Raw genomic sequence first — 26,490 nt, 5'->3', positions numbered from 1 at the left:
TATTCTGTTTGGGTCTTGGCTTCTCTTCCCCTTAAATCCTACCACGAGTTGAGTGCATTCTTAAGTGCGAAGAACTTTGGGATTGTCCACCTTGCCGATATATTCCCCGATCAAAAGATCAAAGGCATCCAGCATACCTGGGCTTACACAGATTTGGTTCAGAACGAACTACTCAGCAGAAGGGTATCATGATATAGGGGTATCATGCGTCGCATTAGTACTGGTGGTCAATGCTTGATCGGTTTCCGAAAAAGCCATTTGGCCGATTACCCCGTACAAGGATATCATATTGTACAGATCAGGCAGTGAGTTCCGTCGCTAGCTGTGCCTATGCGAGCTAGTCCGATAATTTGAGTCTACTCCGTACGTACGGAGTAGTAGGGGCGAAGGGAACGAAGGAAAGAGTTATATTGGAAAGGAGACGGATGCCCGGACTTTGTTATATATCGAGTCTAGGAGGGTCAGGTCTGAAGCGAACACCAGTTTATAGACAGTACTCCGATGGAGTGCGTAACAAAAATTGTGATTACCATTGTGTCGGCCTACAGGCGCGGCAAAAGATCGTCCACCCAAGTTGGTTTCAGCGGATTGTTTCAGTTATCACTAAGTGGTCAGGAGATTTTCCTTGGCTTGTACTGGCTTCATTCGCCATCCTGCAGCCTTGGTGTGTCGATGATAAATATTCCGTACTCCCCACGGAGTACGGAGTACTGCTTTTTAGTTACTTCCCAGCGCATCTTATGACCCTGGTGTGTTTGCCACTTGCAAATACAGGCGTTTTCCCCTGTGTTGTAATTGTGTGGTCCATTCTGTGCCATTTCCATTGACAGTGAAGGTTGGGCGACCAAATCCCTTGGCGTAGGACATCTGGATTCGGTGCAACCCTGTTCGGTTCATAAAGTGCGAAATAGACGTATAGCCGTTGCATTGAATGATGTATATCAATTCTAATGGGAGCTTCTCAGATCACCCATTCACCCTGTGGTGTGGCGTTGGCATACTGGGATCGGCAGGAATGTCCATGTCTGTCGGAGCGATCATGCTGTCTGAGGCTAAACGGTGGATTCAAAGGCCAACGATCAAAGTGGACAGCCTCCAACACCGATCTTCCAGGTCTAGACTCGAGGTGGGCTAAGAGGCGCTAAGAGGAAGAGATTTACTCCGTGCAGGTGGAAGTGGAGAACGCGGTGACTCCGATCAAAACAACTCCGCAGACATTGTGAACATTTCGAGGAATGTGAGGATCGAGAAGACGAGATGCTGGGATATGGACACGTTATGAGGCTTTCTATACTTGCACTTCTTGTTCGTTCTCGCTTTGTTTAGTCGTTTTCTTGTTCACAATGCCAATATTCTCCTGTTTCACCGTGTGTTTGGGGTTGCCCCTCCTCGCAGCGTACGCGTTTCAGATTCGACACACCCACTTATAACCGCCCTTGAGTGGTGACAGCGACCAGTACGGAGTAGATCCTTTGTGTCGACCGGCCTTTCGCTCCCTGAAGAATGGATCACCATAGGTGGACTCGAACTCCTGGGCTCCAACGCCACGGGGGCGTTGGAACCGCCGCTGTGACCTATCGCAGATATCCGCTCAAAACCACAGGCAAAGGAGTCAGGCACTTATGACTTCTCACTGGATGGAATAATGGATCTCCAGTTTCCATTGCTGGATTTAGCACAAAGAAGCTTGGACTTGTGCGGCTGGTGCACAAAAAAAGATACTTGAGTCAAATACCTCCCCATCGTTGCTTCGATACCTTCGACAACACTCACATTCTTTTCTCCTTGTTGACAATCTGGATTGTCAGTCTTTCTTTTAGTTGCTTTTTTTTTTTATTAGTCGCGGTCTTTCTCATTCTCTTTCCATCTCTGCTTTCTGGACTATCGTTACAAGCAGAAGCATCTGGTCTTATTAGACATATCTCCAGACAAAATGGTTTCTTCAACATTTTCATTGAGCGCTGGATCGCTGATGCTGGCTTTGTTGTCTTCCCCTGTGGCCGCCGCAAGTTACTCCCTGGTGGAGAACTGGCAGGGGGAGCATTTCCTGGATTACTTCAATTTCCACGTTGGGACTGACCCAACCAATGGCTTTGTCAACTATCTTGACAAGCACTCCGCCGAGAGCGCAGGCCTCGTCAAGGTCACCGATTCCGGCAGTGTCTATCTAGGTGTCGACCATGTTACCAAGTTGAACCCCAACGGCAAGAAAGGTCGTGATTCGGTTCGAATCGGCAGCAAGAAATACTACGACAAGTCCCTGGTCATCGCCGATCTCGCTCACATGCCGGGTAGCGTTTGTGGTACTTGGCCCGCCTTCTGGTCTGTCGGCAGGAATTGGCCTGGTGATGGTGAGATTGACATCATCGAGGGTGTCAACTTGCAAGACTACAACGAAATCGTGATGCACACAGCTGGCACTTGCAGTTTGACAGATACAGACATGACCGGGGTTGTCAATGCTACAGGGTGTGGTACGGATCTTGGAACTGTCGGTTGCGTCATCGAGGGACACAAAGGAAGCTATGGCACATCATTCAACGAGCAAAAGGGAGGTGTTTATGCGCTTGAGTGGACCGATGATTTCCTCAAGATCTGGTACTTCCCCCGACACTCGATCCCTCCCTCAATCACTAGCGGCAAGCCCGACGTTACTCAGTTCGGTACACCTATGGCCCTGGTGGAGGAATCATGCGACATCGCCAATGCCTTCAAGGCACAGTCCTTTGTTTTCGACGTCACATTCTGCGGTGATTGGGCAGGTGGTGTTTATGGTAACTCTGGTTGCCCTATGACCGGTGGGGACTCCTTCCAGAGCTGCCACAACTACGTTGCCAACAATCCTGCACAATTCGAACAGTCTTACTGGGAAATCAATTCTGTCAAGATCTATCAGACCAGCGTCAAGGGCATCAACTCCCCTGCCTCCTCAAAGACTCAGGCTGCGCCTGTTGTCCCCCAGACACACACCCAAGTTCACGAGCAAACGCACGCGCAAACCCACACCCAAGCTCACACCCAAGCTCACGCGCAAACCCACACCCAAGCTCACACCCAGGCTGACGAGCAAACCCACGCGGAAACCCACGCCCAGACTCACGCCCAGACCCACGAAGAGACCCATGTTGTCAGCACTGCTACTGCTGTATACACTGCTGCTGCCAACCAGGGCGAGTCTGTTGGAACAGTTCAGGAACTGAACCCTACAACTGCGCCCCCTCCCGCAGCTACTGCCAAACCCCATGGCACCGAAGCAGCCGAGCAGCCAGCTTCTCCCAAGAAGACTCGGACTGTCACCTCCCTTGTCACGTTCACCCAAACCGTTTGCTCAGATGCCGAACAGCCTTCTGCTTCTGCTGGTCACGCTTCTGTCGATCCTCTTGGCGCTTCTCGTCCTCACAGTACCCAGGTCCCAACGGATACCCAAGATTCCGAGTCACACACCTCATGGCACACTGCTACCAGCGTCGCATCTGTCCCGGCTGCCAACCCACTGCCCACCCCTGAGACGCAGTCTGAGTCTGTTATCGGTTCTACGGCTGAGGTGGCTGAGCCGATTCCTGCCACTGCTGAGAGCTTGGGTGCCGAATGGTTGCATCCCTCTCGGTACCTCGCTGCCGTTGTTTCGTCGGTCCCTTACGAGACCTCCAGGGCTCTGATCCCTGCCCCCACCGGTGTTTCACCTGGAACCGCTACGTCCGCCACATCTGGCTTCTTTGTTCCCAGTGGGTCTCAGTCTGGGGACGGCCCTGTCTTCACCGGAGCCGCTGATCGGTTGTCTCTGAGCATTTCCGCTCTCTTCTTCGCAGTCATCGTTGCTGCTCTGGCTTAAATCTCTTAACTTTTGAATCGGAGTACTTCGAGCGGCAGTTTTTCTTTTGAATTGGTCATTGTACAGCGGGTCCCTGGGACGACCACCTTCTTTTTTCTTCGGAGCCATTTCTTTCTCTTCCCACAAACTGGGCACAAAATGAAGCTTAGATAGATAATTCAGAAATATTTCTTGAAGTGTCAAATGCAATGTGTTTCTCCAATCCGAATGCTTATTTACACGTTCTTTCTTCCAAATACCCCTCGTTCCCTTAAATCTTACCCAGCATGCCATTCATACTGACCACCTCGCCAACCAATCCTGAGCATAGCACTTCAAAATCCCATCGTCAATGATCCTCAGTCGGCCATTTCGCAAAGTCAGACTATCCCTCTCTGCTTTCTCTGTAACAAACCTTTTTTGCCCACTTCGCATCAAATGTGCTTTCTCCCCATACATAGTCTCATAATGATGAATGAGCTTAACCGCCGGATTCACAAGTACCTGGCCCTTCGCTTCACTCTCCCTCAGTCTCTGCAACCACTGCTCAAAAGGCAGGGTCTCAAAGTCAAAACCACTATCCTTCAGCGTGACAAGCAAAGACGACCACGTAAATTCTCGCGAATTAGACAAGTTGAAAATGGAGTCATCGACGTACTTCACTACCGCCGAGCTCGAAGCACAGCCCTCCCCCCGACTTACAGGGAGTAGCGCACGTCTTGGCCAATTCGAGAATCGTAGACGCGAGCTTGTCCACGGGCAGCCAAGAGCATGTTTGTGATAACTCAGGCAGAGCTTTGAGGGTCAGAGCCGAGCGAATCATCAACGGGAGTGCCTCGGAGTCATTCCAGAGACCTTTCTTTGAATGGCCAGAGACCTGACCGATACGAAGAGAATACGCCCTTGCTCCGCTTCGTCGTGCGTTGCTTACAATATGCTCCCCGATTAACTTGGATTGGCCGTAGCCCATGTAGGCAGAATCCAGGGTGACTGGCCCCTCGGGGATCAACGATGACGAAGAGCCGAGTGCCGTGGAGACTGAAGAGCAGAACATCAGGACGGCTGGTTCGCGTCGCTGGACGGATAGAGAGAACTGTATCAGATTGTAGAGTCCTTGGATGTGGGGCTCGAACTCAGATAGGGGGAGATTGAAGTTGACGGGCCATGCAGTGTGGATGATTAGGGAGACTGAATCGAGCATTTCCTGGATCGTGGGTTCGTCTAGCGCTAGATCAAAGTCTGGCTGGTCGATGCTGGAGTTGAAGGCAACAATCTTGGTCTGCTGTTCGGGAGATATGGGGAGCTCTTTGACGGCGAGACTACGAAGGACTGCTTCCCGTGGAGATTCTCGTCGTGTGAGGCAATATACTGTGGAGATGGAGTTGTCGTTGAGCAGCTCGTACAAGATATGAGCTCCGATTGACCCAGTCGCTCCTGTCAATAACTAAGTTATATTAGCTTGTGAGCATAGGCAGTGGAAATCAGAAGATCTATTCACTCACCACACTCTTATGATCGGAAAATGAATGGGGCTGGGGTATATGTCTCCCAAAGACGGAATACCGCTCAATCAAGTTCGTCATCACAGTGGTATCATCGTCCGAAGTTTCCAAAACTTCCCCCTTTTGCAAAGCACAGATATGACGAGCTAATTGGGATAGACAACCAGATTCAAAGATGGCATTCCTACCTGGAGTCTGGCTGGGCTCAAACTTGAAACGCTCGAGAATGAGACGCCGGAAGTGAATTGCCTTGAGACTGTCAACACCCTCAGCAAAGAAATTCGACTCAACACTAGAGAGGTGTATTCCAAGTTCTTGCTGCGCAAGCTGAAGAAGAACGGCCTCTGTCTCAGCAATACCGAGCTGGATATTTCCGACGATTTGCACTTCTTTGGAATAAAGGCTTTCGATAAGCTCTGTGTACTCTTCATAGACTTGCGCGCGGATCATAGACCCTTTGTCTGTTCGAGGAAACTTGGCCTCATGCGGCAAAATAGCAACAAGATTGCGGGAGATTTGAGAGAAAGCCTCTGCATGAGAATTTGCTTCTTGGATTGTCGGCCAAATTGTGTCGAGGAATTGGTCTTCTGTGAGATTTTCGGATTTGCAGTCATCGGCTTTCAAAACCAATAGTCCAGGAGCAGCTCTTTCCACCCCGACAACAACTGCGTCGTGAATGAAAGGGTGCTGTTTGATGTGGCCTTCAATAGGAAGTGGTAGGACTTTTTCACCATTCACGAGATTGATGCGATCATCCAGTCTTGACATATACTTCCATCTTCCTGGAATTGTCGGATGAGCAGAGAATACATCCTTGGAATAAAACGAGCCTGGTGGATCACTTGAATTTGAGGCTGTTAGGGCGGGATGGCCAGCAAGATAGACGCACTCAAAGAGTGATTCTGACTTGTCGATTGGCTTCATCCAGACATATGGGCGGATATTATCGAAGAATTTCAAGTAGTTCCAGTAAGGGTCGCCTTTGGGGCGCGAGATCGATTCGGCAACAAGGCCAGCCTCAGTACTGTCTTTGATTAATGTTTGCGTGGATAGAACTGTAGAAGCGTAGAGTACTCACAGGCCGAAAGAACCTCCAAAGTGTACCCCTTCACTGACCAGACGATCGCCTAGCCCGTCGGGACACGGTGCACCTCCATATGTAACTAACTTGCATGCCCGAAGCGCTGCGATACCGCGGGGATCATCAACCAAGACCTGCAGCATATATGGAACCGCAGCTACAGACTCTGGCTTGGCTTCTTCCAGGGCTGAAACGACATAGCCTGCCGTCAGAGGTAATGCAGCGTTCCACATGTACGCTGTCTTTCTCATCCACATTGCCTGCAATGCGGTTGAGAGCCCGTGAAGGTGATACCAAGGCAGAGGATTAAAACAGGTCAGCCCAGGACCTCTGAGCGGGTGGGTCATGAGGGCTTTGTGTGTGAGGAAGAGCGGTTTTGGAGTCCCCGTCGATCCCGAAGAGTGAAGAATCAAAGCGACCTTTTCTGGATTTCGATTTCGGCGTAGAACCAGAAATGATGACTCTGCTGTGTTATATAGAGAGTATGGAAGCATTGGGCGGCAGCTCACTATCTTATGGCGTATAATCTCGCCCAATTTTGCGCGGATACTTGGGGATTTGCCGTATATGATCGTCTCACAGTTGACTGTTTCCAACAATGATACACAGGCTTCGCTTGACAGTCGTGGGGAAAGCATCATGACGGTATATCCCAGACGACTCAGTGCGAAGAAGGTGACAACCATGTCCAGATCCGATAACGTGAGGAGTGCCACGATGGATTCATTTCGTGTTGGCTGAATATCAACAGTTAGAATACTGAGAATTGAGCAATCTATCTCCACACCAACCTGTTTGAAACCATCATCCATGAGCATTATGACAGCTTGGTTGATCATCTCATCCAATTCTTGCCCGGTGTAGTGGGCATAGGAACCGGCCTCATTGTCGAAGCGAGGATAGGCGAGAATAGGACATTGAACATTATCCGCAGCTCGTAGACGAATCAAGTCATCGATGACTTGAAGATGTCCAAATTCCTTGATCAACGGATTGATAGTGACCGAAGATCCAGCCTGTGTTGTTCGATCACCAAGTTGGATACCCATTGTGAGCACAGCAGTATTCTACAAAGGAAGTAAAGGTGTCACCGCAGGTTAATACTTGTAACCCGAGCTTGAGGATTAAATAGTCATTCAGGGGCCTGCGTGCGGGTATACGCTTTGATTCACTCATACCGGCAGACTAGCCTATACTGACTGCATTCGGGAGTGTCGGAGAAGAATAATGTCCTTCCGCAATGGGAAATAAGACATATCACGCAGGATCCGTCCAGTAGCAAACAGATCAAATCAGGTTTCATGGTGTGACGGCGGTGCAGTTATCAGCTTAAGCCACTCAACACACGTATTGGACAGACTTGCTCAATCGAACGTCTCGGGAATAGTGCTCGATGCAGAGCACAAAGTGGAAAATTTCAATGCGAACAGACTGGATAAGAGACATGTTTGTGTGACCAAACGCTCGGCTTGAAACGAGTTGGACATCCTGTTTGAGATTTCAGGTTGTTTGACGCCAAGGTGATCTGCTCTATCTAGTGTGGTTCTACTATTAGCTACGTACAATTACTTGGAAGTTGACCAACAATACCCATTGAGCTATACATCCTCTCCCCTGTCAAACTAGAGCTAGGTTCATGCATTTGCCTCCCAATTCGGAGTCAAATTTCCATCGTGGCCAGCGGTACTGGTGGCACTGCAGCTCTGCCCGAGACACGTCCGCCTCAGTTGCAATGACAATGCCGTTGGAATACTCCGGACTGCAACGGGGAGCCATCTCTACCCGTCACTAGACTGAGCTAGAGCGTCTGCAATGCAAATCCAAGACGACAACAGCCTCTGGATGCATGTTGATTCCCAATCACCACTCCTTCCGAGGTGCGGAAGTTGGATGCCACGGTGGGTGTGACTGAAAGCCTGGTCAGCGTCGGACTGACCCAGGCTGAATCGGGGTGACATCTTTGCAGGCTACACAGATTCCTGTGTTTAAATATACCCCGACTGTTGTGTGTTCTATTGGCAAAGATTCGATGTGTTCCGGTTACTTCACTGCATAGCAAGTTTCAGTCTTACTCCGGGGTAACATTTGACGGAGATGCTAGGTCGATGATCTCAAAGCAATCGTCTGTTCCTGGAGAGCTTCCAACAAAATCCTCAAACCGGGATTGTTCAAACTCTTCTCAATCCTTCAAGGGACAACGCAAATAACAGAAGAGACAGCATCTACACAAACGAGCTGAACACGCGGACCTACATCATCGCGGCCCTTCTTTGTCTGCATTTGAGGTCCAGAACATCCACTGGTATGGAAACTTGAGATTGGCATCGGTCTAGTTTCCTGGAATAGAGCTAGAGCGGGTCTGGAAATGGGTATCGGGGCCCCGGAATGTGCCTGGACTTCTTCTCCCAGGCGAATAATCTATAAGGGAGCTCTGAACCTCAATGGTAGCTGGTTCCGGGGCCGTCTCAGGAACGACGTTCCATTCGATCGGGTTTGGCATATCGATCCTAAGCTTCTTTCTCGCAATCTCTCGACCAGTCGGAAATGTGCCTCCGTGGAGACATCCACAATTCTTCAGCAGCATTCCAGGAACATAGGGATCATCAGGGGGAAGCAGTGAAGAAGATCCACCCGATGGCTTAATTTAGCATGTCTCAGTTGGATGTCTGGGACAATTATTGATGTTCTCTGTAGAAGATTCCTTGCTTCTAAGACATTGAAATGAGAATAATGGCGACCGTGTTCAGAATGGTATGCTCGTAGGGAGGATGATTATAGTCCACTCACGCCCACGACTAGTGTATACTCAGGCAGTGAGATTTGTACAGTACTGCAGGATCGAGGATCTCATTCCTGCAAAGATAGCTGAATGCATCTACACTTGCATTTATCTGTATGTAGATGCAATCATTATGCTATCGACAAACAAAAAGGGCAACGAAAAGCGACGATCACTTCTCGCCCGACACCGCTATACAGACCTCTAGGTGGTTCCTTTCTCCTGTCTCTCTTCCAGCAATTCTAGGACCCGCTTCCATGATTGACTCGATCGGGCGGCATGCTCAATCGGGACGGCTGGGTTATCTTCCATAGCAGTCCGCGAGAAGACTTCCATACTAACCCACCCGATATACCCCAGGCCCTTGATACAGGCATAAGTGACCTCACGAATTGGAAGATATCCGCCACGATCCTCCTCACACGGAAACAGACGAGCATTCCGCGACCAAGCTAGCAGCGTGGGCAGACCTGGTGTATGAAGAAATGGTGTCCCTGGATCGACCCGCTCACCATCGGCAAGTTGGACCATCCAGACTCGGGCCGGGTCAATCTCCCGCACTAGTCGATCCATCGAGTTCCGCAGGTCATCGTCCGCACTCGGTGGTCGCCGACCTGTCGGATCCAAAGGATCAGCCCACAGACGGGCAGCTATGTTGAATGTGTCCAAACAAATTCCTAGATTGGGCCGATTAGCCCGCTTGATCACATCCCAGCAATCTTCCCATGTATTGATGTAAGTTCCCCAAGCGAGGGCTTCATATGCGATGCGTATGGGGAATGCAATATCAGCAGCCTCGGCTAGGTCGGCTGCGAGCTGCTCTCGGTCGCCCGTGATTTCCGAGGCATCGAGAAATGACGATGGGATCAAGATACAAATAGAGTCACTGAGGATTTTGCATAATTGGACCCAATGTTTGAGTTCCTCGATTCGCTCTGCATGGCGTGTTCGGTCGAGGAGGCCCTCGTAGTGTCGGAAGGGTTGCAAAGCCAAAATATGCAGATCGCGCTCAGCACACAGATCTCGGATGATGTGCGCTGCATCGATCTCATAGTCTCGGTCTGTGCGGGGCATAGTTCCACTTGCTTGAGAACGCAGGGTCTTGGCGAGTTGCGCTACATCATCGTGGAAGAGTTCGACTCCCTGTTGGTCGTGGCGGGACGCAGCATCAAGCTTAGTGGCAATGGAGTGGAATTGTGCCCCTAGACTGACTGTGGCAATGGCTGGCTTCCATCGCGAGACAATCTCGGACTTCGGAGCAGTTGGGAGTGAATGCATCGGAGCTAAAACCTATTGGAAGTTTGGGACGTGGGACTAGTCATCACCTACCGATCCCCATCACACTCTTTATAGAATGGCAATCTCACATCCCCATGCTCCTTTTGTTTCCGTGTTGGCGCTGTATTCCAGGGGTCCATTTTGTAAAAACAAAAGATTACCCAAAAGTGGGCAGTGGGCACAGAAAGCACACATGGCCCATATTGAAATCGAACACCGTGAGCCAAGCCTGTACACCCTGCTGTTCTGGATAGTCTCGACTTCTCTGTTCAAATGCGGAACTTTAAGACGATGGGCCGTAAAAGACTGAAGCACGTTGCTGGGAATAATATGCCCCGGACGTAAGCTGCTTTCGGGGTCAGCATGCATGGATTTGCATTCGTGGGAATGAACGCAGCGGTGTGAGCTAGGGTCATAGGGTTGGCTCGTCGGATGTCACTGTGAATGAGGGGTACCAGGAGCACATATAAGATGGTATCGCGATCCATTGAAACGAGTAATTCGATCATCCCGGCCTGTACTACGGAGTACACGGAGCAGATAAATTCGCGCTGCAAAATCGGTCATATTGTCTCGAGCAGGTAAACCATGACGATCATCACTCCCCTGTATAGTATGGTCAACCGTCTGGGCCAGATGGTCTTGAAAGAAGGTTCAGAGCCCTCTCCACAAGCCCACTTCGAGTTATTGCGAATGATCAATCAGCTGAGATCTGCAGTGGAGACGCCGACAGAGACTGTGCTGCGTCTCATTTACCAGGTGAGTACGGAGTAGTCCCACAAACTGAGGACGAATTCTGTATGCTGACTAGAGCCAGCCTCCTCAAAATGCCGCATTGCGTGTCGTCATTGATTTGGGGATTTTTGCCTTGCTCGTGGACAAGCGGCATAAAGATACTGGACTCTCGGCTGCTCAGCTAGCTGAGTGTACGGGTGCAGATCAGGATCTGATTGGTAAATTACCCTGCAGTGACAGTAGTTCGTCACACCTTGTGGGCCGACTAACTGTGTCGATAGTTCGCCTGATGCGCGTTATGGCTTCTCTTGGACTATGCAACACCCCGGCCCCGGAAGTCTATATTGCCAATGAGAAGACAGGAGCCCTCACTCAGCCGATTGGGAGAGATGGTATTCCCTGCATGTATGTTGGTGATGTGGCTTGAATCCTTGCATTTCTGCACTCCCCGCGCAGTCCGGAGCACTCATTGACCTTTCGAGTAGATACGATCTTACCCTTCCCACACTGAGCAAGCTTCCGGAATACTTCCGTACCCATGGTTATGTCAACCCCCAGGATTATACTCGGTCGCCGATGAAATGGGCGGTTGGTCAGAGCCAGTTTGAATGGCTTTCAAGTCATGCGGAGCACCAAGAGCTGTTCAACTCATATATGGCTAGTCGTCGCGAAGGTAAACCGATGTGGTTCGATATATATCCCGTTGACCGACTATTTGGCGATGCGGTTCCCTACACAGATACCGTCTTCTTGGTGGATATCGGCGGCAACCAAGGGCACGATTTGAGCAAATTTCGCAGGGAATATGGCCATTTGCCGGGCAGAATGGTGCTACAAGACTTGCCCAGCGTGGTTGAGGGGGTAGATGGTAAAGGCGCAGGGATCGAGGTGATGGGGTACAGCTTCATGGAACCTCAGCCTGTGAAAGGTGCCCGCGTGTACTACTTCCGTTCCATCTTTCATGACTGGGACGATCACATCAGCCGAGAAATTCTCCGAAATACAATGTCTGCGATGGCGCCCGATTATTCGCGAATTCTCATTGTGGATTTCGTTCTGCCAGACACCGAGACACCTTTGATGCAGGCTTCCCTCGATATTCAGATGATGAGCATAGGAGCTGGCATTGAACGGTCGGAACAACAGTGGAGAGATCTCCTACACAGTGCTGGATTGGAGATCACTGGAATTTGGAATAAGAGCCCCGCGATGGAGTCGGTGATTGAAGCAGTTCCGATAGGATCCAAGAAATAGTGGGAGAAATAGTGGGTGAGATGGAGGAGGTTCAGTAGAGTGAACTCCATGGGTTTGGTAACTACATATAAGTGGTGTTGGAGATTGTTTGACCAGGAAGATCTGCGTTCTATTCTCAGAGGAGAAGGGGGAAATGGGAGGATGTGGTATGGGAGACGAGATAGAATGAAGAGAAAGGAAATGAGTTGAATACATATTTTGGAAATAGCCAAGGCTTAACGAGTCAGGTATTGGGCACCCACATAGGCTGCATCTTCAACCACCACCGTCCCTTGGAAAGACAACTTGTGCAAATTCAGGTGTTGGTCCAGGACAGTCCTGTATTGCTCACTCTTCATCAGTCCTCCCGCCAACACCAACACGGTACCTTCTGATGGCTGGTATCCGGTGGATTGAGGCTTCACCAAACGTGCGAGAGTAGCGCCAACCAGCTTCTCGACCTGGGCGTTCACGATAGCTGCTGCAGTCTCACTCTTGTCCATCAATTCAAGAACGACCTGCGCAATACTAGCAATGCGTGCCTTCACACCTTGGGTCTGAGCAAGGACGTTATTCAAAAGGCTAGCACTCTCGGAGACTTGACATCCCAATTTTTCGGCCACTGCCTTAGCAAGCTCATCGCCGCCGGTAGTGTCAAGGCCCAATGTGATGTCCTCGAATACTGCCATTGTGTGTTGGATGGCTTGCATGCCAATGGAATAGCCACCGCCCTCATCGCCGAGCATGTGACCCCAACCTCCAGAACGGGCAGAACGGGTGTATCTTTCCTGATCCTTCGACCATTCGTACCTCATGGCGACACTCCCTGTCCCTGCAATCAGCACCAGGACGGAGGGTGTGCCTTGAGTCAATGGAACAGCCGCAGTCAACTGGTCCACGTCGTTTGTCAATCGGAAATTCTTTTCATCGGTAATCCCGAAGGCTTGACGCAGCTTGGGTGCCAGTAGTCCCTCCAGGCCGGCTCGGTCTAGGCCAGCTAGTCCAATCCAGACAGAGCTGAAGCATGTTTGAAGATATTCTTTCCATGATGACTCTGTTTGTTCCATGCCACTTGGCAATTGGTCTTTCAAAGCAGACTTTGTTGCTTCGAGTAACGTGGCAATAACACTGTCTATGTTTCCGATGCTATCGGTGCTAAAGGAAGTCAGTATCGAGATGAACACATAATCAGGTCAAGACAGTGAGCCATACAGATTACACGGGCCGGCAGAGCTCTGGCCTACAACGTTGGCCCCCTCGGCCACAACGGCAGCACATTTTGTGCCGCCGCCGTCAATGCATAAGACAAACTTTCGGTTCGGGTTAATACTTGCTGGCTTCTGTTCGCCGATCTTAGGGATGGCAGCCAGTGCCTTGGCCAATACGCCGCCAGCAGCCTCAGAGTATCCCTTGCATGTCTCAACAGACTCTCCGCTCTCTGCAACCAGGATAGCCAGCTTGACACTGCGGTTGCACTTGGCAAGTAGGGCGTCCAACTCCTCGTCGGACGAGACATTGCACTTGGCACTCAACCTCCGCAGAATGTTGCGGCATCGTTGCTCGAGTTTCAAATTTGAGGCCACGACATCCACCATCTGCTTGAATATTAGACGGTGTGCAACAATCAGGGATTACCACGTACCATGTTTCCGTAGGTCTTTCCGGTGCGAATCATGGTTCCAGTACTGAGCATATTCAGAACCAACTTCGTCACAGTACCGGCCTTAAGCCGCGTGCTACCAGTGACCACTTCGGGCCCAGACACTGGTGAAATGAGGTAATCTACATTTCCTGAGAGGCCAATTGCTGACGGAACTGTACAGACCACAGCAATGGTCACGCAGCCGATACTTTTGGCATATGCGAGGCAACCCAGCACATACGGTGTACGCCCAGAACTGGCAATTCCAATGAGACTGTCAAGCTCCGGGTTGAGATTCAGAGCCTTCATCTCTTCCTCGCCAGCCTTCTCATTATCTTCGGCACCTTCCTGGGCGGATCTGATTGCCGCATCACCACCAGCAATCAAACCAACAAACTGACCATGAGGGGCGGCAAAGGTCGGAGGGATCTCCGATGCATCCAAGATTCCAAGCCTAAATTATGTTTAATATCGACCGTTAGGCTAGTAGGCTTGACTAACCTGCCACTTGTGCCAGCTCCAACATAAATCACCCGGCCGCCTTGTCGAACGCGGGGGGTCAAAGCGTCAATGGCGCCTGCAATCACAGGCAAGCACGGCACAACCGTCTCGGGCACCTTCTGATCGTCTGCATTGATCACTGTGCACATCTCCAGTGTTGACATGCGATCAATATGCACGGTGCGGGGATTGACCCCCTCCGTTTGGAGTTCGGATAGACTCCCCAGATCCATGTTGACGTCAAAAGAGTTTGGAATGTTCTCCGAAGGTTCGGTGTCAGGGGTAATGGGGTTTTTTTCTTCAGAATCCTGCTATTCTGCAAGATATACAAGGCTTTTTGGGCGATTGGGAGAATCCATCTTCCTTCTCAGATGCCGGCCGAGTAACCAGTTCGGCCCCCAAATCGCACCAATGCCGATGCGGAGCCTGAGAGAACTCTGTACGTAACAGCCAAGTCAGACTTTGCCGTATTCTGCGAGATGTTACTCGGTAGAGTTACAATGAGGAGTCCGTGTGGCGCGTCTTAGCATTGGCCCAGTAAACAAGCGACCGGGTGGAGAAGCTTCTTCCCCCCAGACTTTGCCTGATGTGGAGGTTTTTGCCACGGCTATTCCGGCCAAGACTCCCAGCATATCCCGGTAAAACGGCAGAGTCAGTCTTGTGATAACGGGTTTCAGGTCTCATTTAACCAAGCGATATCTTCTCCACCTTGGATGCTACGACTGGTGGAGTCCGAGATACTGAGATACGCACCCCTGCCCTTGCGTGCAACCTCAGCCCCGTATCGCGTGGGGCCCCAGACTTGATATGGTGGGCCACATGCGATAGGGGGCCTGGGGAGGGAAATTCGGCAAACATAAGATACGATCGTCTCCCCCGGAGTTTGGTGGCTCACCAGTGTTCACGATGTCATACGAAGCGAGAGTTGAGGAAGGGTCCGGCTCCCTGGCCGGCTCTGGCAATGCAAACAAATCAACCCTGTGGAAGATCTGGACCCATTCGTGGTTTCAGATCATCCTGATGAGTTTCATCTGCTTCTGTTGCCCGGGTGTGAGTGTTGCAGAACTGAAAAAGAAGCGTTCTGGTTGGCTGACAAATAGTAGATGTACAATGCCCTGAGTGGCCTGGGAGGTTCGGGTCAGGTTGACCAGACTGTCGCTGCCAACGCGACAGTGGCTCTGCTGGCTTGCACAGCAGGAACTGCTCTCTTCCTCGTCGGCCCTATTTTCGATCGTGTCGGACCCAGAGTGTGTCTCTTGATCGGAGGATGGACCTATGCTTTGTACTCTGGCAGTCTCTTGTGTTTCAACTGTATGTTCATGACCAAAGCTCCCATATTCTTTCTCCAGCTAATAATGGTGTCACAATAGCCACTGGTAACGGTGGTTTCGTTATCGCGTCCGGTGCCCTTCTCGGTGTGGGCGCATCTTTTTTGTGGGTTGCTCAGGGTGCCATCATGACCACCTATGTGCCCGAGAACCAGAAGGGACGTGCCATCGCTGCCTTCTGGGTCATCTTCAACCTGGGCGGCGGTGTTGGATCGCTCGCTAGTTTCGGTCTCAACTTCAAGTCAACAACCGGCACTGTCAATGACGGAACTTATATCGCCTTGCTTATCATCATGGCGTTCGGATGGATCCTGGGAGTTCTCATTTGCCCTCCCTCTTATGTCCGAGTTGCCCAATTGGAGGTGACACCCGAAAGCGAGAAGACCTGGCGCCAGATTCTTCACCACTCCCTGAAGGTCATCTGCAACTGGCGCGTGTTGTGCATGTTGCCCCTCTTCTTCTCCGCCAACGTCTTCTATTCCTACCAGCAGAATGCAGTCAACGGCATGAACTTCAACATCCGCACCCGTTCGCTCAACGGTTCGCTTTACTGGATTGCGCAGATGCTGGGTGGTCTCGTGATGGGTCTCATTCTCGATATGCCAGGTCTCAACCGCCCGTGGCGCGCTCGTGTCGCTTGGGTGTTTTTGTTCGTAACCGGAATGGCCATCTGGGGTGGTGGTTACCAGTTCCAGAAGTGGTCCGATGCCCGTCTTGTTCAGGGCTTCAAGCAGGATATCGACTATACTCAGAGCGATATCTCAGTCGGCCCCATGTTCCTTTACATCTTTTATGGTGCGTATGATGCGCTCTGGCAGTCATTCTGCTACTGGCTTGTCGGTGCTCAGTCCAATTCGCCAGCTGCCGCTGCCGTGTTGGTCGGGGCGTACAAGACCTTCCAGAGCACTGGAGGTGCCATGGCTTGGCGTATCAATGCCATGGAGAAGCCTGCCATGACTCAGTTTGCTATGAACTGGGGTCTTTGCATGGGTTCGTTGGTTATTGCCATCCCTACCGTGTTGGCGATCACCCTCACCAGTGAGCATGAATCAACCACCACGACCGGTGAGAAGGACCACCAAGACTCGAAGGAGGCCGAGGCAGAGGTTGTGAAGCCCTGAGATATCAATATTCTGTACGATAATATTTAATAGTTAGAAGCCGTGGATTCTTTATCGTCAGAGAAAGATCTATGCAATGGGAGGGAAAATATGAAAAAAAAAAGTTTGAGAAAGCAGAACAGATCGTTCGAATTGACGCAGTATTCGACATATCGTAGGCATGATTAAGAAATATATACACGGCATGGCCGAGCCGAAGATTCGGGGCTCTTTGTATGCCGCTGAACTCGGTATCCCGGCGATGTCAAGGTGCTCCACTCTACCTTGCCTTACCGAACGCACGTCTTCAGAAGACCGGTCTCGAGTAGCAACTTGGTATATTGGCGGTGTGCCCAAGCCACCTTATCGTCCATAGGCGCACCCTCGGCCTTACCAAGACCTTGGTAGAAACAGCTCTTCAGACTGAATTCGGCCACACCTTGCTCCTTCTTAATCACAGCAGCGATCTCGAACAAGCCATCGGAGGCACGGACTTCACGGATACGCGGGGAATCACCGCAGCGGACAACGATGCGATCTTCAGTCTTCTCGACAACTTCAAAGTGGTCGGTGATGATGGTGCCTACTTCGTACTTGTTGGAGAGCAGGTCCTTTCGGTCCCAGAGCTGATCGGCAGTCTCGGGGCCACGGTATTTTCGGTCAAGAATGGCACGCTGGGGGATGTATCCTGCGAGAGAAAAAGGGAACACGTTAGAGTGTATTGTGTTGCGACGGCTATTTCGTAAACTCACCCATGCCACCCCAAACACCGGCACAAAACGCTTCCACCAACGTGCCTTTCTCCTCGACCAGCGAGGGCTTGATCTTGTCTAGGGGAATGCGACGAATGCAGACATCGTGGAGGGTAGGGTTGCGACTGGGGTTGAACTTGTTGAAGAGGGCTGATTGGAAGATGGGGTCGGAGGCGTCCATGGGCTCGAAAACGTCATTGCGCGTGGCGCCCCAAAAGACGCCGACCGAGGCAATACTGCCCGCGACGGTGGTCTTGATCAATTTGCTGAAGATACCCATGGCTGAACGGAGGCGGAGAGAGGGGTCGCGTTGGAGGTAAGAAGTAACCAGTGTAAGCCGAGAAGAGCCTTGGAGAGCTCTCGGGCAAAGCTCCGACTGCCAAGACCCGCATCACCCGGACTGCATCTCACCAACTTCAAACATTGCCAACGCTACACGGAGAACAGAAACTACCTGTTATAACGGTTCTTCCGACCAACTTCTTGACCTTGATTATTCTCATATATAGCGAAATCAGCCATTTGCAAGAGTCGAGTATGTTTGTTCGGATCGTCCCAAAGGCACTGCTCGATATAGTTCTTGAGGGCACCAATGCAAGCGAAAGCACGTTGTATCGTGTGTTATAAGGTGATTCCAGTGGTATACGATGCTTCACCCATGGATAAAGAGGAGAGAAAACAATAACATTGGAAGAGGAAAACTGTTGGCATTGGCCATGTTTATCTACTGTTCTTCTGCTGAATGGTAGGTATGCAACATACAACTCATCCACATTCTGCTTCCCCAAAATCAAACACAGCGACGGCTTTTAGGGCTGGTTAACATGAAAGAAGGCTTGAAGTACAAAGTAGTCTTCCTCTTATTTTTCTCCGGTTCCCTTGGGCTGTACCTAATCCGTATATGATTCTGATTTGGCTACCCCCAAGGCTGGTCAGGTACCGGCTGAAACAAGGATCACATTATATTGCACGTTTTGCTCGGCGCTATCATGGCTTTACAAGCCCCTCCGATTCGGCTCTGCTCTAGAAGGCAAATACATTCTGTTGGGCTCATCTCGGCCGAAAGCCGACTCCACAAGGATTCATCCAGTGTCCCGATACAACATAGCCCATCCTAACACGGAGGAGATACAATTGGCATTAGGTCCCGACCGACTTCCCAAAATTGAGAGCGGCATCTAATCTCCAGAGTGTACGATGCCGAGTGTCGGCGTCCGATATTTGGGGTTGGCACAACCCAGCAAAATCACCAAAATCGCACGAGTGGAGATGAGCCGACCAGTGGTTGGGATGCTGAACCTGAGGCATCCATCTCAACGTGCCAAACGGCGGGGTCGTTGCCTCTTGCGACTCCTGTTCCTGAACCACGAACCACGACCCGCTGAAAAGAGATGTGCGTACCTCGGAAGTCACTTAACATTCTCTCCGCAATCCACGGCTTGTTCAGTCCGGGGCTCCTTCCAAATGCGTCTCTCGGACCATGTGTTGAAGGTCACACACTCCACTCAGACCATGATCCCCGGGTTGCTTCGGTTCGCAGTATCGTGGTTGGGATGTCCCCTCGAGGACTGAACATCGGCTATCTCCTAAATCCAATTTCGCGACCATTGTGACCCTTAGGCCAACCCCTCTCTATACCATTGTTATGGAGCATGCCCCATCCAGGCAAGTGATTGACATTCCGCTTTAATTGGGTTTATTGCTCAGGGCTCCGATATCGCGAACCCTCCAAGGATATCACTAACCAATGACGAGATCGAACGGTCAGTCATTAGCAACCAGTCAACGGCTGCGGCCAGAATAAGCAACATGCAGAACAGATTCTCCATGTGCGGATACAGCAAGATGCTCAACAATAGGATTTCGTCAGGAGTCAGTATCTCTCCGGATGATCGATAGCGTGCTACACATCTTCCTTCAGGGTCTATTCACGAAAAGATATAAATCCCCTTAGGTTGATTGGCAATGGACGGCAGGTTTCAAAACAACTCGTTTATGACTTGAAAGTTACCTGCTCAATTGAGTCGGTCGCATGATTAAAGGATGTACCAACAAGACCTCATTTTGTTCATTATAGCTACATGTGTCCATTCAGTATTTTCTTCTCTCTCTCTCTCTCTCTCTCTCTCTATGAAGAAATTATCAATCCGTTATCCTGGTGAGATATCTCCTTTTTCAGCTTACATGTTTTTATGTGATTTTTAACCTACCGTACTGCTTCCTTTTCTACCTTGTAGATACTTCACGTACTAGATACTCCAAGACTTGGGCAGGATGTTATGTCTCCATTCAAGATATGAGAAGTGGTCTGGCTATGTAATATGCAAAGAAGCTCTGACCAAGTAAGATATACTATAAAACACCGAACGTTGAATTGGGGAATGCTGGAGGAGTATGGAGAATTTGTGGACACCCATGTTAGGAGGCACAGCGGGTGCAGATCAAATCCCTCGATGATCAACAAAATTCTGGCCACCCTAGTCGATAGGGGCAATTTGAACTGCAGTAGTATTACTCTCGGCGAGAGAACATTCGCCAAAAAAAACCCCCGCTGGGCAATCAGCCACGTCAGTCTTGCTTGGGCCCCTGATTCTCCCCTGTGCTCCGGATTTCATCAACTTCACTGCTATCGTGTTCGCTTCCAGCGGATTTAAAATTGCATGAAACAAAGCCACAGCGCGAATTCAAGTGACAGAGATCTCACGCTAACACGCAGATCGCTGACGCTATTTGCGTAACTGGCGAAGTCCAGAAGCCGAGGAGAGGATCAGGTCGCCCCACACGTGGGCACAGCACAGCCACAGCAAAACCCATCTCCCTACTCTTCTTTCGTCATGTTCAATCTCCATCGCATTTCTTGGCCTTGATTTGTTTACTAGTTGCGTCCCGGTTTTCCCGGGCTTCATCGGGGTTGTGTTCCATTTGCCTGTTTATCCGGTGAACCATGGCCCGCTTTGTTTGTATTGTGCTCCTTTTGAACGGTTGAAACTTGGTTCGGCAATGCGCTTCAATTGTGTGTTGAGTATATTGTCCGCCTTTCGGCCCTGATCCAGCATGGCCGCTAGTGATGGGACAGGGCGATGGGCACAATATATCGGTGAGTCGTGGCCTCCTCTGACACCCCTTTCTCCCTCCACATCACCCGTTGAACCTCGTAGAGTATATGCTAATCAAGATGGCAACTAGGTCGGTTGGCTCCATTTCGTCTGCCTCAATCCCCCCGCCAACCTCAAAGTTGGCGCCCGCTGGCTCTGCGCCCGCCATACCTGGTTTCCCTGATATCCTTGATCTTGATGATGCTACTGGCCTTGGAAGCACTGCGACAATATAGCAATCGTGAAGGAGGTTTGGTGTTTTTTGCCTACACCGAGGATGTGTCCGCCGTACAATCTTTTGCCTACAACTACCTACCGATAATTGTGTCCCTCGTGCTTTCCTTGGTTTGGACTGTCACCGATTTCGATGTCCTTCGCCTGGAACCATACTTTCAGCTATCTCGACCCGAGGGAGCACCCGCGACCGTGCTGTTCATTAACTACAACTTTGGCCAAACCATTCTCACCCCGATCAATGCTGCAATTCGCCGCCACTGGGCCGTCCTTTGGATCTCTTTTGTGACTCTTTCTATTCGAATTATTCTTCCCGCGCTACAAAGTACGGTGTTGGAGCTACGCGAAGTTACGGTTGTCGACCATGGATCCATAAAAAGCTGGCCCAACCTGGTAGACTTGAGAACACAAGCGAATTGGATGGCAACACAGGCCAACAACACACTTGACTCCGTGCTTTCATCGAATGAACAAATGCGCCGATCAAGGTCTTCCAAATACGCCGTAGCGCCAGTGGAAATCTCTGATAGCGATCATGAGGAAAGCACAATATGGACTCTGGATCAGACGTTGTATTGGGCCCAACTTGATTGTCAAAACGTCCCCATTGAAGACAAACTTACCGTTGCTATCCATGATCCTGAGGCGTCATATCCAACAATGTCATGGAACGCCACTGGCATCAATTTAAACGACACATATGGTGGCGCCACAAAATGCGCTCTTGATTTTCAATACGACACTGTCTTCTTCTCTACCTCTGACTACATGCAAGTACGGTATTGGGAGCCGGTGATCACTGCTACCGCCAAAGAAGCGTATCCGAACCGAACCCAGGCCTTTACGGCATCTGGCTGCGATCCGTACGATCTTTATGGTATACTCATCGGAGTAAATGTGACTACCTCCGAGTCTAATTCGACTAAATACTCCGCATCTGGTCTTGCCTTTGCTTGTGACATCATTTACCAGAAAGCGGAAGCCCTTGTATCTATGCACTCTAACAGCTCTATCATCTCTATTGAGGTTGATCGGGCTACCACTCGTGTCCTCACTCCAGCTGAATTCAACATTCGTCACTTTCAGGCACTGTTGTCCCAACGCGCTCCCTACACTAGCGACATGCTCTTCATTCGTGAGAATCCTACCACTGGAACCCGCACAGTGACTGAACTACCCATCATTAGCCAGGAGTTAGGAGACTTCCAGCCTGTGGTCGTGCTTGACACATCGAATATCATGACAGAAGCCGAATTTGCCTCAAAGGTTGAGCGCGATGTAAAGCAGACTTTTGTGCTCACACTCAGTCGCCTGTTTGATCCTGATAGGTCACCCATCACTATCTCAGCCGCACGCTTTTCGAATCAAGTCGCCATCGCCATTGTCGATTTTGCTGCGCTTTGGTCCGAGCTCATTCTTGGCCTGGCTGCCTTCACTGCATTTTATCTCCTTTTTATCCATCGTGCGCGTCATCTATTTCTTCAAAGCGATCCAGGATCTATTGGTGCCATGTGCAGTATAACTGCTGATATTTTTCACCCTTCCAACATCCTCGCGGAACCAGTGGTGGAATTCCATCAATTCTCCACTCGTCAACTTCGTCGTATCTTTAAAAACGCTCGTTGTTATTGGCGGCCGGGTCCTTCTGGCAACCGACTAGAGATTCTTGCTGAAGATGGTTTGTACTACCTCTGCCATTCGAGATGTGTTTTGGTCGTCTTTGGGGATCACAATTGACTTTTTGTATCATTAGGCTCACCCGTCCAGCTTCAAGAGAACCTCAAGACTCGTGCCGATCCCATGCCTCATTTTCTCATGATACCCGTTTTCCTTATTGAATTCCTAGCACTAGCTGCAGTAATCATTCTCATCGGACTAGTGGTTTCATCTCTGCTTCGAGACGGCCGGTTCCGCCACCTGAACCAATCTGACTCAAGCTCGTTTCAGGTTGTTCTTTCGTTTTTACCTTCTGTTGTCGCTTCATCTGTGGGAGCTTTATGTACCTCGATTCACCGAAATCTGAGTGTTTTGGAGCCTTGGGTCCACCTGCAACGAGGCAATGCTTCGGCGCGGACTTCGTTGTCACTGAACTATTCATCCCAAAGTCCGATCGCCATTTTTTTCAAGGCAATTCGTGACCGCCATGCCTTATTGTGTCTTGTATCAGTTGCGTGTGTCGTTAACATGGCTCTGACTGTGGTCGCGGGTGGACTTTTCACGCAACAACTGACAACGTCTACTTTGGACACGAACGACTTGACGATGAACTATAGCCAGTCTACTTTTTGGCAGACTGACTTCGCTGCTCAATTTACTGAGTACGACCTGATTCAGACTAGTATCACCAGTGGGGTGTCCATGCTCTCCTGGACGAGCCCAAATCAGTCTTTCGTCCCAATACATGTGAATGATCGCAGCCCGGATGTGACTTATGGCGCCTCAACCCTTGGTGTTGGCACTGAGCTCAAGTGCCACCCCCTTTCATCTGACGCCCTTGTCTATGATAAATCTACTGCTAGTCATAGTTGGCGGTATGCTTTGTTTGAGAATTCCTCGATTGAATGCATGGCACATATGCCAGCCTTGAAAAGTAGGGAGGAAGGAATTGCCCTGTCCATTCATTTCCTTTCTCCAGATGAGGTGGACGAATCGGATATCTGCCAGACCTCGACGGTCCTAGTAGTTGGCCGTTGGAATTATCTACCGGACACCGCGATCACGGATAACAACACCATCGCATTACATTGCGAACCTCGGACCAGGTTGCAACAGTATTCGATCCTTTTCGACCAAAAGGGTCAGATTGGATGGCATCAACCTGTCCGAAATACGACTATCACTCAAGGGACCATGTATGACAATGCGACCGTGAGTCTCGGTCAGTTCAATAAAGCCTTTGCTGCCATTCCAAGCAACTATGTGGGAAATACCACCATGCAGAAAGGAACATACAACATCTCCTCCTACGACTGGGCAGGTTTCCTTGTGGCCCGTCTCTACCAGCGCGAAGACCCTGAGTTTATCTCCCTGGATTCCGGTCTCCTGTCAAACATGACTCAGACTGTATATCAATGGGTGTATAGCACCTATTTCACGATTTGGCGCGACATATATCTCGACCCTCTGACTGATCCAGTCCCGGCCGCAAATGCCACAATCACCCGCAGTACTTGGTGCATGGTCCCGTCGGGTCCCTCGCTTGCCATTGCCCTGGCGATCATTATCTTCGACGCGATAGTTGTGCTATTGGTGTTCGGAACACGACGTGGCCGCTTCCGTGGACCCAGAATGCCGCGCTCCATCGGAGCCATCATTCCTTGGATTTCGCATAGTCAAATGCTTCATGACTTTACCGACACACATACCTGGAGCAATGCCCAACGACATGCTCATCTCACTGCTTTGAATAAACGATACGCCTTCCGTATGTTTATGGGTGCTGACAATCGCTGGAGATTCGCCGTCGATCAGGAATCGGAGGATACTAAACTCACCGATTCCCCGCCCGGCAGTCCAGATGGGGAAGTCGACAAGGCTGCCTCGATTCAGCTGCAGGAGATCCGCAATTCACCTCCCCCACCTCAGAACTGATGACTCTATTATATGTGCTACGACCTTTTATCTCCTCTGTTACGTTATATCATGTTTGGCTTTTTACTTTTGTACACGGGCGTTTTCTGGGCTCGAGCCCTTGGTGATAGACGGACAAGCAAGCTGGGCCTCGCTTTGGGATATTGTACAAAAATCGTGGATCGTGTAGGCTCTTTGTGGCATTTTCCACGTTTCTTTTCGGCATTTAGGGAATATTCAAAAATGGGTGTCTAATACGGCACATTCAGGAGATATCTTTGACGAACAACAAATCAATCTTCATATATATATCACAAACTCCCAAATATGTTTCCACCTTATTAGCCTACTGCGCAGCTCTAAGTCGCGCATCAATTGCGCGGAGAAGCACATAAAGTGTCTCCAAACGGGGCGCCTGAATACCCAGCTCTCGAGATTTCCTAACTGGGAATCCCAAGATGACATCAATCTCCATCGGCCGACCACATTTACAATCGAGCTGCATGCTACTTCCACGCCTGGGCATGGCATCGATCTTGTCCATATGCGTGTCAACCAGGCCATCCTCCAGCGGCACACCACAGCCCCGAGCGATCGTGATGACCTCTTGCATTAATTGTCGAGTAAAAGGTATCGCATCTTCCGAGGAGTGCAGCCATTCATGGTTGTCCACCATTGCGAGTGTACTCAATGAGTTCCACGCCGCGTTCCAGACGGCCTTTTCCCATCGCTGGATTTGAACATTCTCTACGACTTGGAATTGAGTCTGGCCCGTCTGAAGGAGATCTGTGAATCTCTTAAGTCGTTGTTGCTCAATTCCCGCTTCGAGCGTAGGGTTAGGGAACAGGCCGATCTGCATATCCTCGGATTTGGTGTGCTCGACGATCCCAGGGCTTGTCTGGGTGGCTCCTACCCATGTCTGTGAGGGTTAGAGGTGACCGTGCTCTCGAGGGAATGAGACTAACCGTGCAGCTTATGATTGAAGCCTGGGGAAACTGGGTCCGGAAGGGCTCCTCGTTACCAACGCCATTCTGGATGATCACGATGGTGGTTCTGCTGTCAACGGCTGGTTGCAACTGAGCTGCCACTTTATCCTGATCGATTGCCTTGTGAGTGCAGACGATATAGTCGACTGGCGTAAGGTCCGCAACAGATTTTACCACTGGTTGAGCTGTTAGCAAGTTCATTTGACGTTAGATGGATGCCGCAGATACCCCGGTGTGGACGGACAACATGTCGGCCATGGTTCTGGCTATCGATGGTAATTCCCTTTCGGGCGCAACGGTTAATATCCAAACATCTGTTCTCCAGGGACACACTCACATTTGCTTGGACAGCCTCATAGTTCGAACGTGCTACAACGGTTAGTCGCACGCGGCCGGAGCGACTTAGGATGAAGGCATAGAACGAGCCAATACTTGGGAAGTCAATATGATATTGAATCTGATACAGAGTCCGAACTTACGCTCCTAGTCCGTGGAGAACAATATCAATATGATCCGCCATCTTGGCTGAAGTGAGTCAAGTGGAAATGGTCATTGCCCTATTTTTGGGAGAACACAGTTCCCCGCATCGGAGGACGGCGGTGTGGGGGTTGGGAGTACAAGTCTTTGCGCCTGATGTTCAGAGGCGAGGTCCGAGGACTGCGTCCTCCATGCCTTGAATTCCCTTGACAACCAGGAGATCTGTGGGTTGACGAACCAAGGCGAGAATCCCCGAATCGACAGATGGAGATGTTGAGCTTGCCATTGTCTTGGCTACTCTCTGTCCTTTCACATCACTATCGGTAGCCTGGAAAGCCAGCACATTCTATGAAGGCAAGACGATACTATGCAGCACCCCTTACTGT

At 50.4% G+C, this 26,490-nt stretch overlaps 9 protein-coding genes across 9 annotated transcripts; 4 read left to right on the top strand and 5 right to left on the bottom strand.

Annotated features, from left to right (window-relative positions):
* Positions 1-1,933: 1,933 nt before the first annotated feature.
* Positions 1,934-3,832, top strand: eng2 (putative GPI anchored endo-1,3(4)-beta-glucanase; the record flags this gene model as incomplete). Its single annotated transcript, XM_057179719.1, has 1 exon — positions 1,934-3,832. The coding sequence occupies one exon, from the start codon at positions 1,934-1,936 to the stop codon at positions 3,830-3,832; it is 1,899 nt and encodes a 632-aa protein (XP_057028105.1).
* Positions 3,833-4,457: 625 nt separating this feature from the next.
* N7457_008675 (uncharacterized protein) lies at positions 4,458-7,443 on the bottom strand (the record flags this gene model as incomplete). Its single annotated transcript, XM_057179718.1, has 3 exons — positions 4,458-5,255; positions 5,314-6,337; positions 6,392-7,443. The coding sequence occupies 3 exons, from the start codon at positions 7,441-7,443 to the stop codon at positions 4,458-4,460; spliced, it is 2,874 nt and encodes a 957-aa protein (XP_057028104.1).
* Positions 7,444-9,377: 1,934 nt separating this feature from the next.
* Positions 9,378-10,451, bottom strand: N7457_008674 (sugar phosphate isomerase/epimerase family protein; the record flags this gene model as incomplete). Its single annotated transcript, XM_057179717.1, has 1 exon — positions 9,378-10,451. The coding sequence occupies one exon, from the start codon at positions 10,449-10,451 to the stop codon at positions 9,378-9,380; it is 1,074 nt and encodes a 357-aa protein (XP_057028103.1).
* Positions 10,452-11,039: 588 nt separating this feature from the next.
* N7457_008673 (uncharacterized protein) lies at positions 11,040-12,440 on the top strand (the record flags this gene model as incomplete). Its single annotated transcript, XM_057179716.1, has 4 exons — positions 11,040-11,210; positions 11,269-11,404; positions 11,468-11,591; positions 11,672-12,440. 4 exons carry the CDS (start codon positions 11,040-11,042, stop codon positions 12,438-12,440), a joined length of 1,200 nt encoding a protein of 399 aa, XP_057028102.1.
* Positions 12,441-12,655: 215 nt separating this feature from the next.
* On the bottom strand, positions 12,656-14,795 carry N7457_008672 (putative glucokinase regulator family protein; the record flags this gene model as incomplete). The annotated part of the gene is made up of 4 exons (XM_057179715.1): positions 12,656-13,574; positions 13,632-14,014; positions 14,062-14,515; positions 14,563-14,795. 4 exons carry the CDS (start codon positions 14,793-14,795, stop codon positions 12,656-12,658), a joined length of 1,989 nt encoding a protein of 662 aa, XP_057028101.1.
* A 673-nt stretch (positions 14,796-15,468) lies between these two features.
* Positions 15,469-17,011, top strand: N7457_008671 (putative MFS transporter; the record flags this gene model as incomplete). Its single annotated transcript, XM_057179714.1, has 3 exons — positions 15,469-15,612; positions 15,666-15,873; positions 15,912-17,011. 3 exons carry the CDS (start codon positions 15,469-15,471, stop codon positions 17,009-17,011), a joined length of 1,452 nt encoding a protein of 483 aa, XP_057028100.1.
* Positions 17,012-17,280: 269 nt separating this feature from the next.
* N7457_008670 (uncharacterized protein) lies at positions 17,281-18,022 on the bottom strand (the record flags this gene model as incomplete). Its single annotated transcript, XM_057179713.1, has 2 exons — positions 17,281-17,678; positions 17,743-18,022. 2 exons carry the CDS (start codon positions 18,020-18,022, stop codon positions 17,281-17,283), a joined length of 678 nt encoding a protein of 225 aa, XP_057028099.1.
* Positions 18,023-20,796: 2,774 nt separating this feature from the next.
* Positions 20,797-24,662, top strand: N7457_008669 (DUF3433 domain-containing protein; the record flags this gene model as incomplete). Its single annotated transcript, XM_057179712.1, has 3 exons — positions 20,797-20,839; positions 20,929-22,749; positions 22,825-24,662. 3 exons carry the CDS (start codon positions 20,797-20,799, stop codon positions 24,660-24,662), a joined length of 3,702 nt encoding a protein of 1,233 aa, XP_057028098.1.
* Positions 24,663-24,987: 325 nt separating this feature from the next.
* N7457_008668 (ketopantoate reductase family protein) lies at positions 24,988-26,147 on the bottom strand (the record flags this gene model as incomplete). Its single annotated transcript, XM_057179711.1, has 4 exons — positions 24,988-25,560; positions 25,607-25,803; positions 25,856-26,058; positions 26,107-26,147. The coding sequence occupies 4 exons, from the start codon at positions 26,145-26,147 to the stop codon at positions 24,988-24,990; spliced, it is 1,014 nt and encodes a 337-aa protein (XP_057028097.1).
* Positions 26,148-26,490: the final 343 nt, after the last annotated feature.

Source organism: Penicillium paradoxum (genome assembly GCF_028828445.1).
Source record: "Penicillium paradoxum strain IBT 22861 chromosome Unknown utg000007l_segment0_segment0, whole genome shotgun sequence".
NCBI lineage: Eukaryota > Fungi > Ascomycota > Eurotiomycetes > Eurotiales > Aspergillaceae > Penicillium > Penicillium paradoxum.
This window is presented reverse-complemented; position numbering and strand designations above follow the sequence as displayed.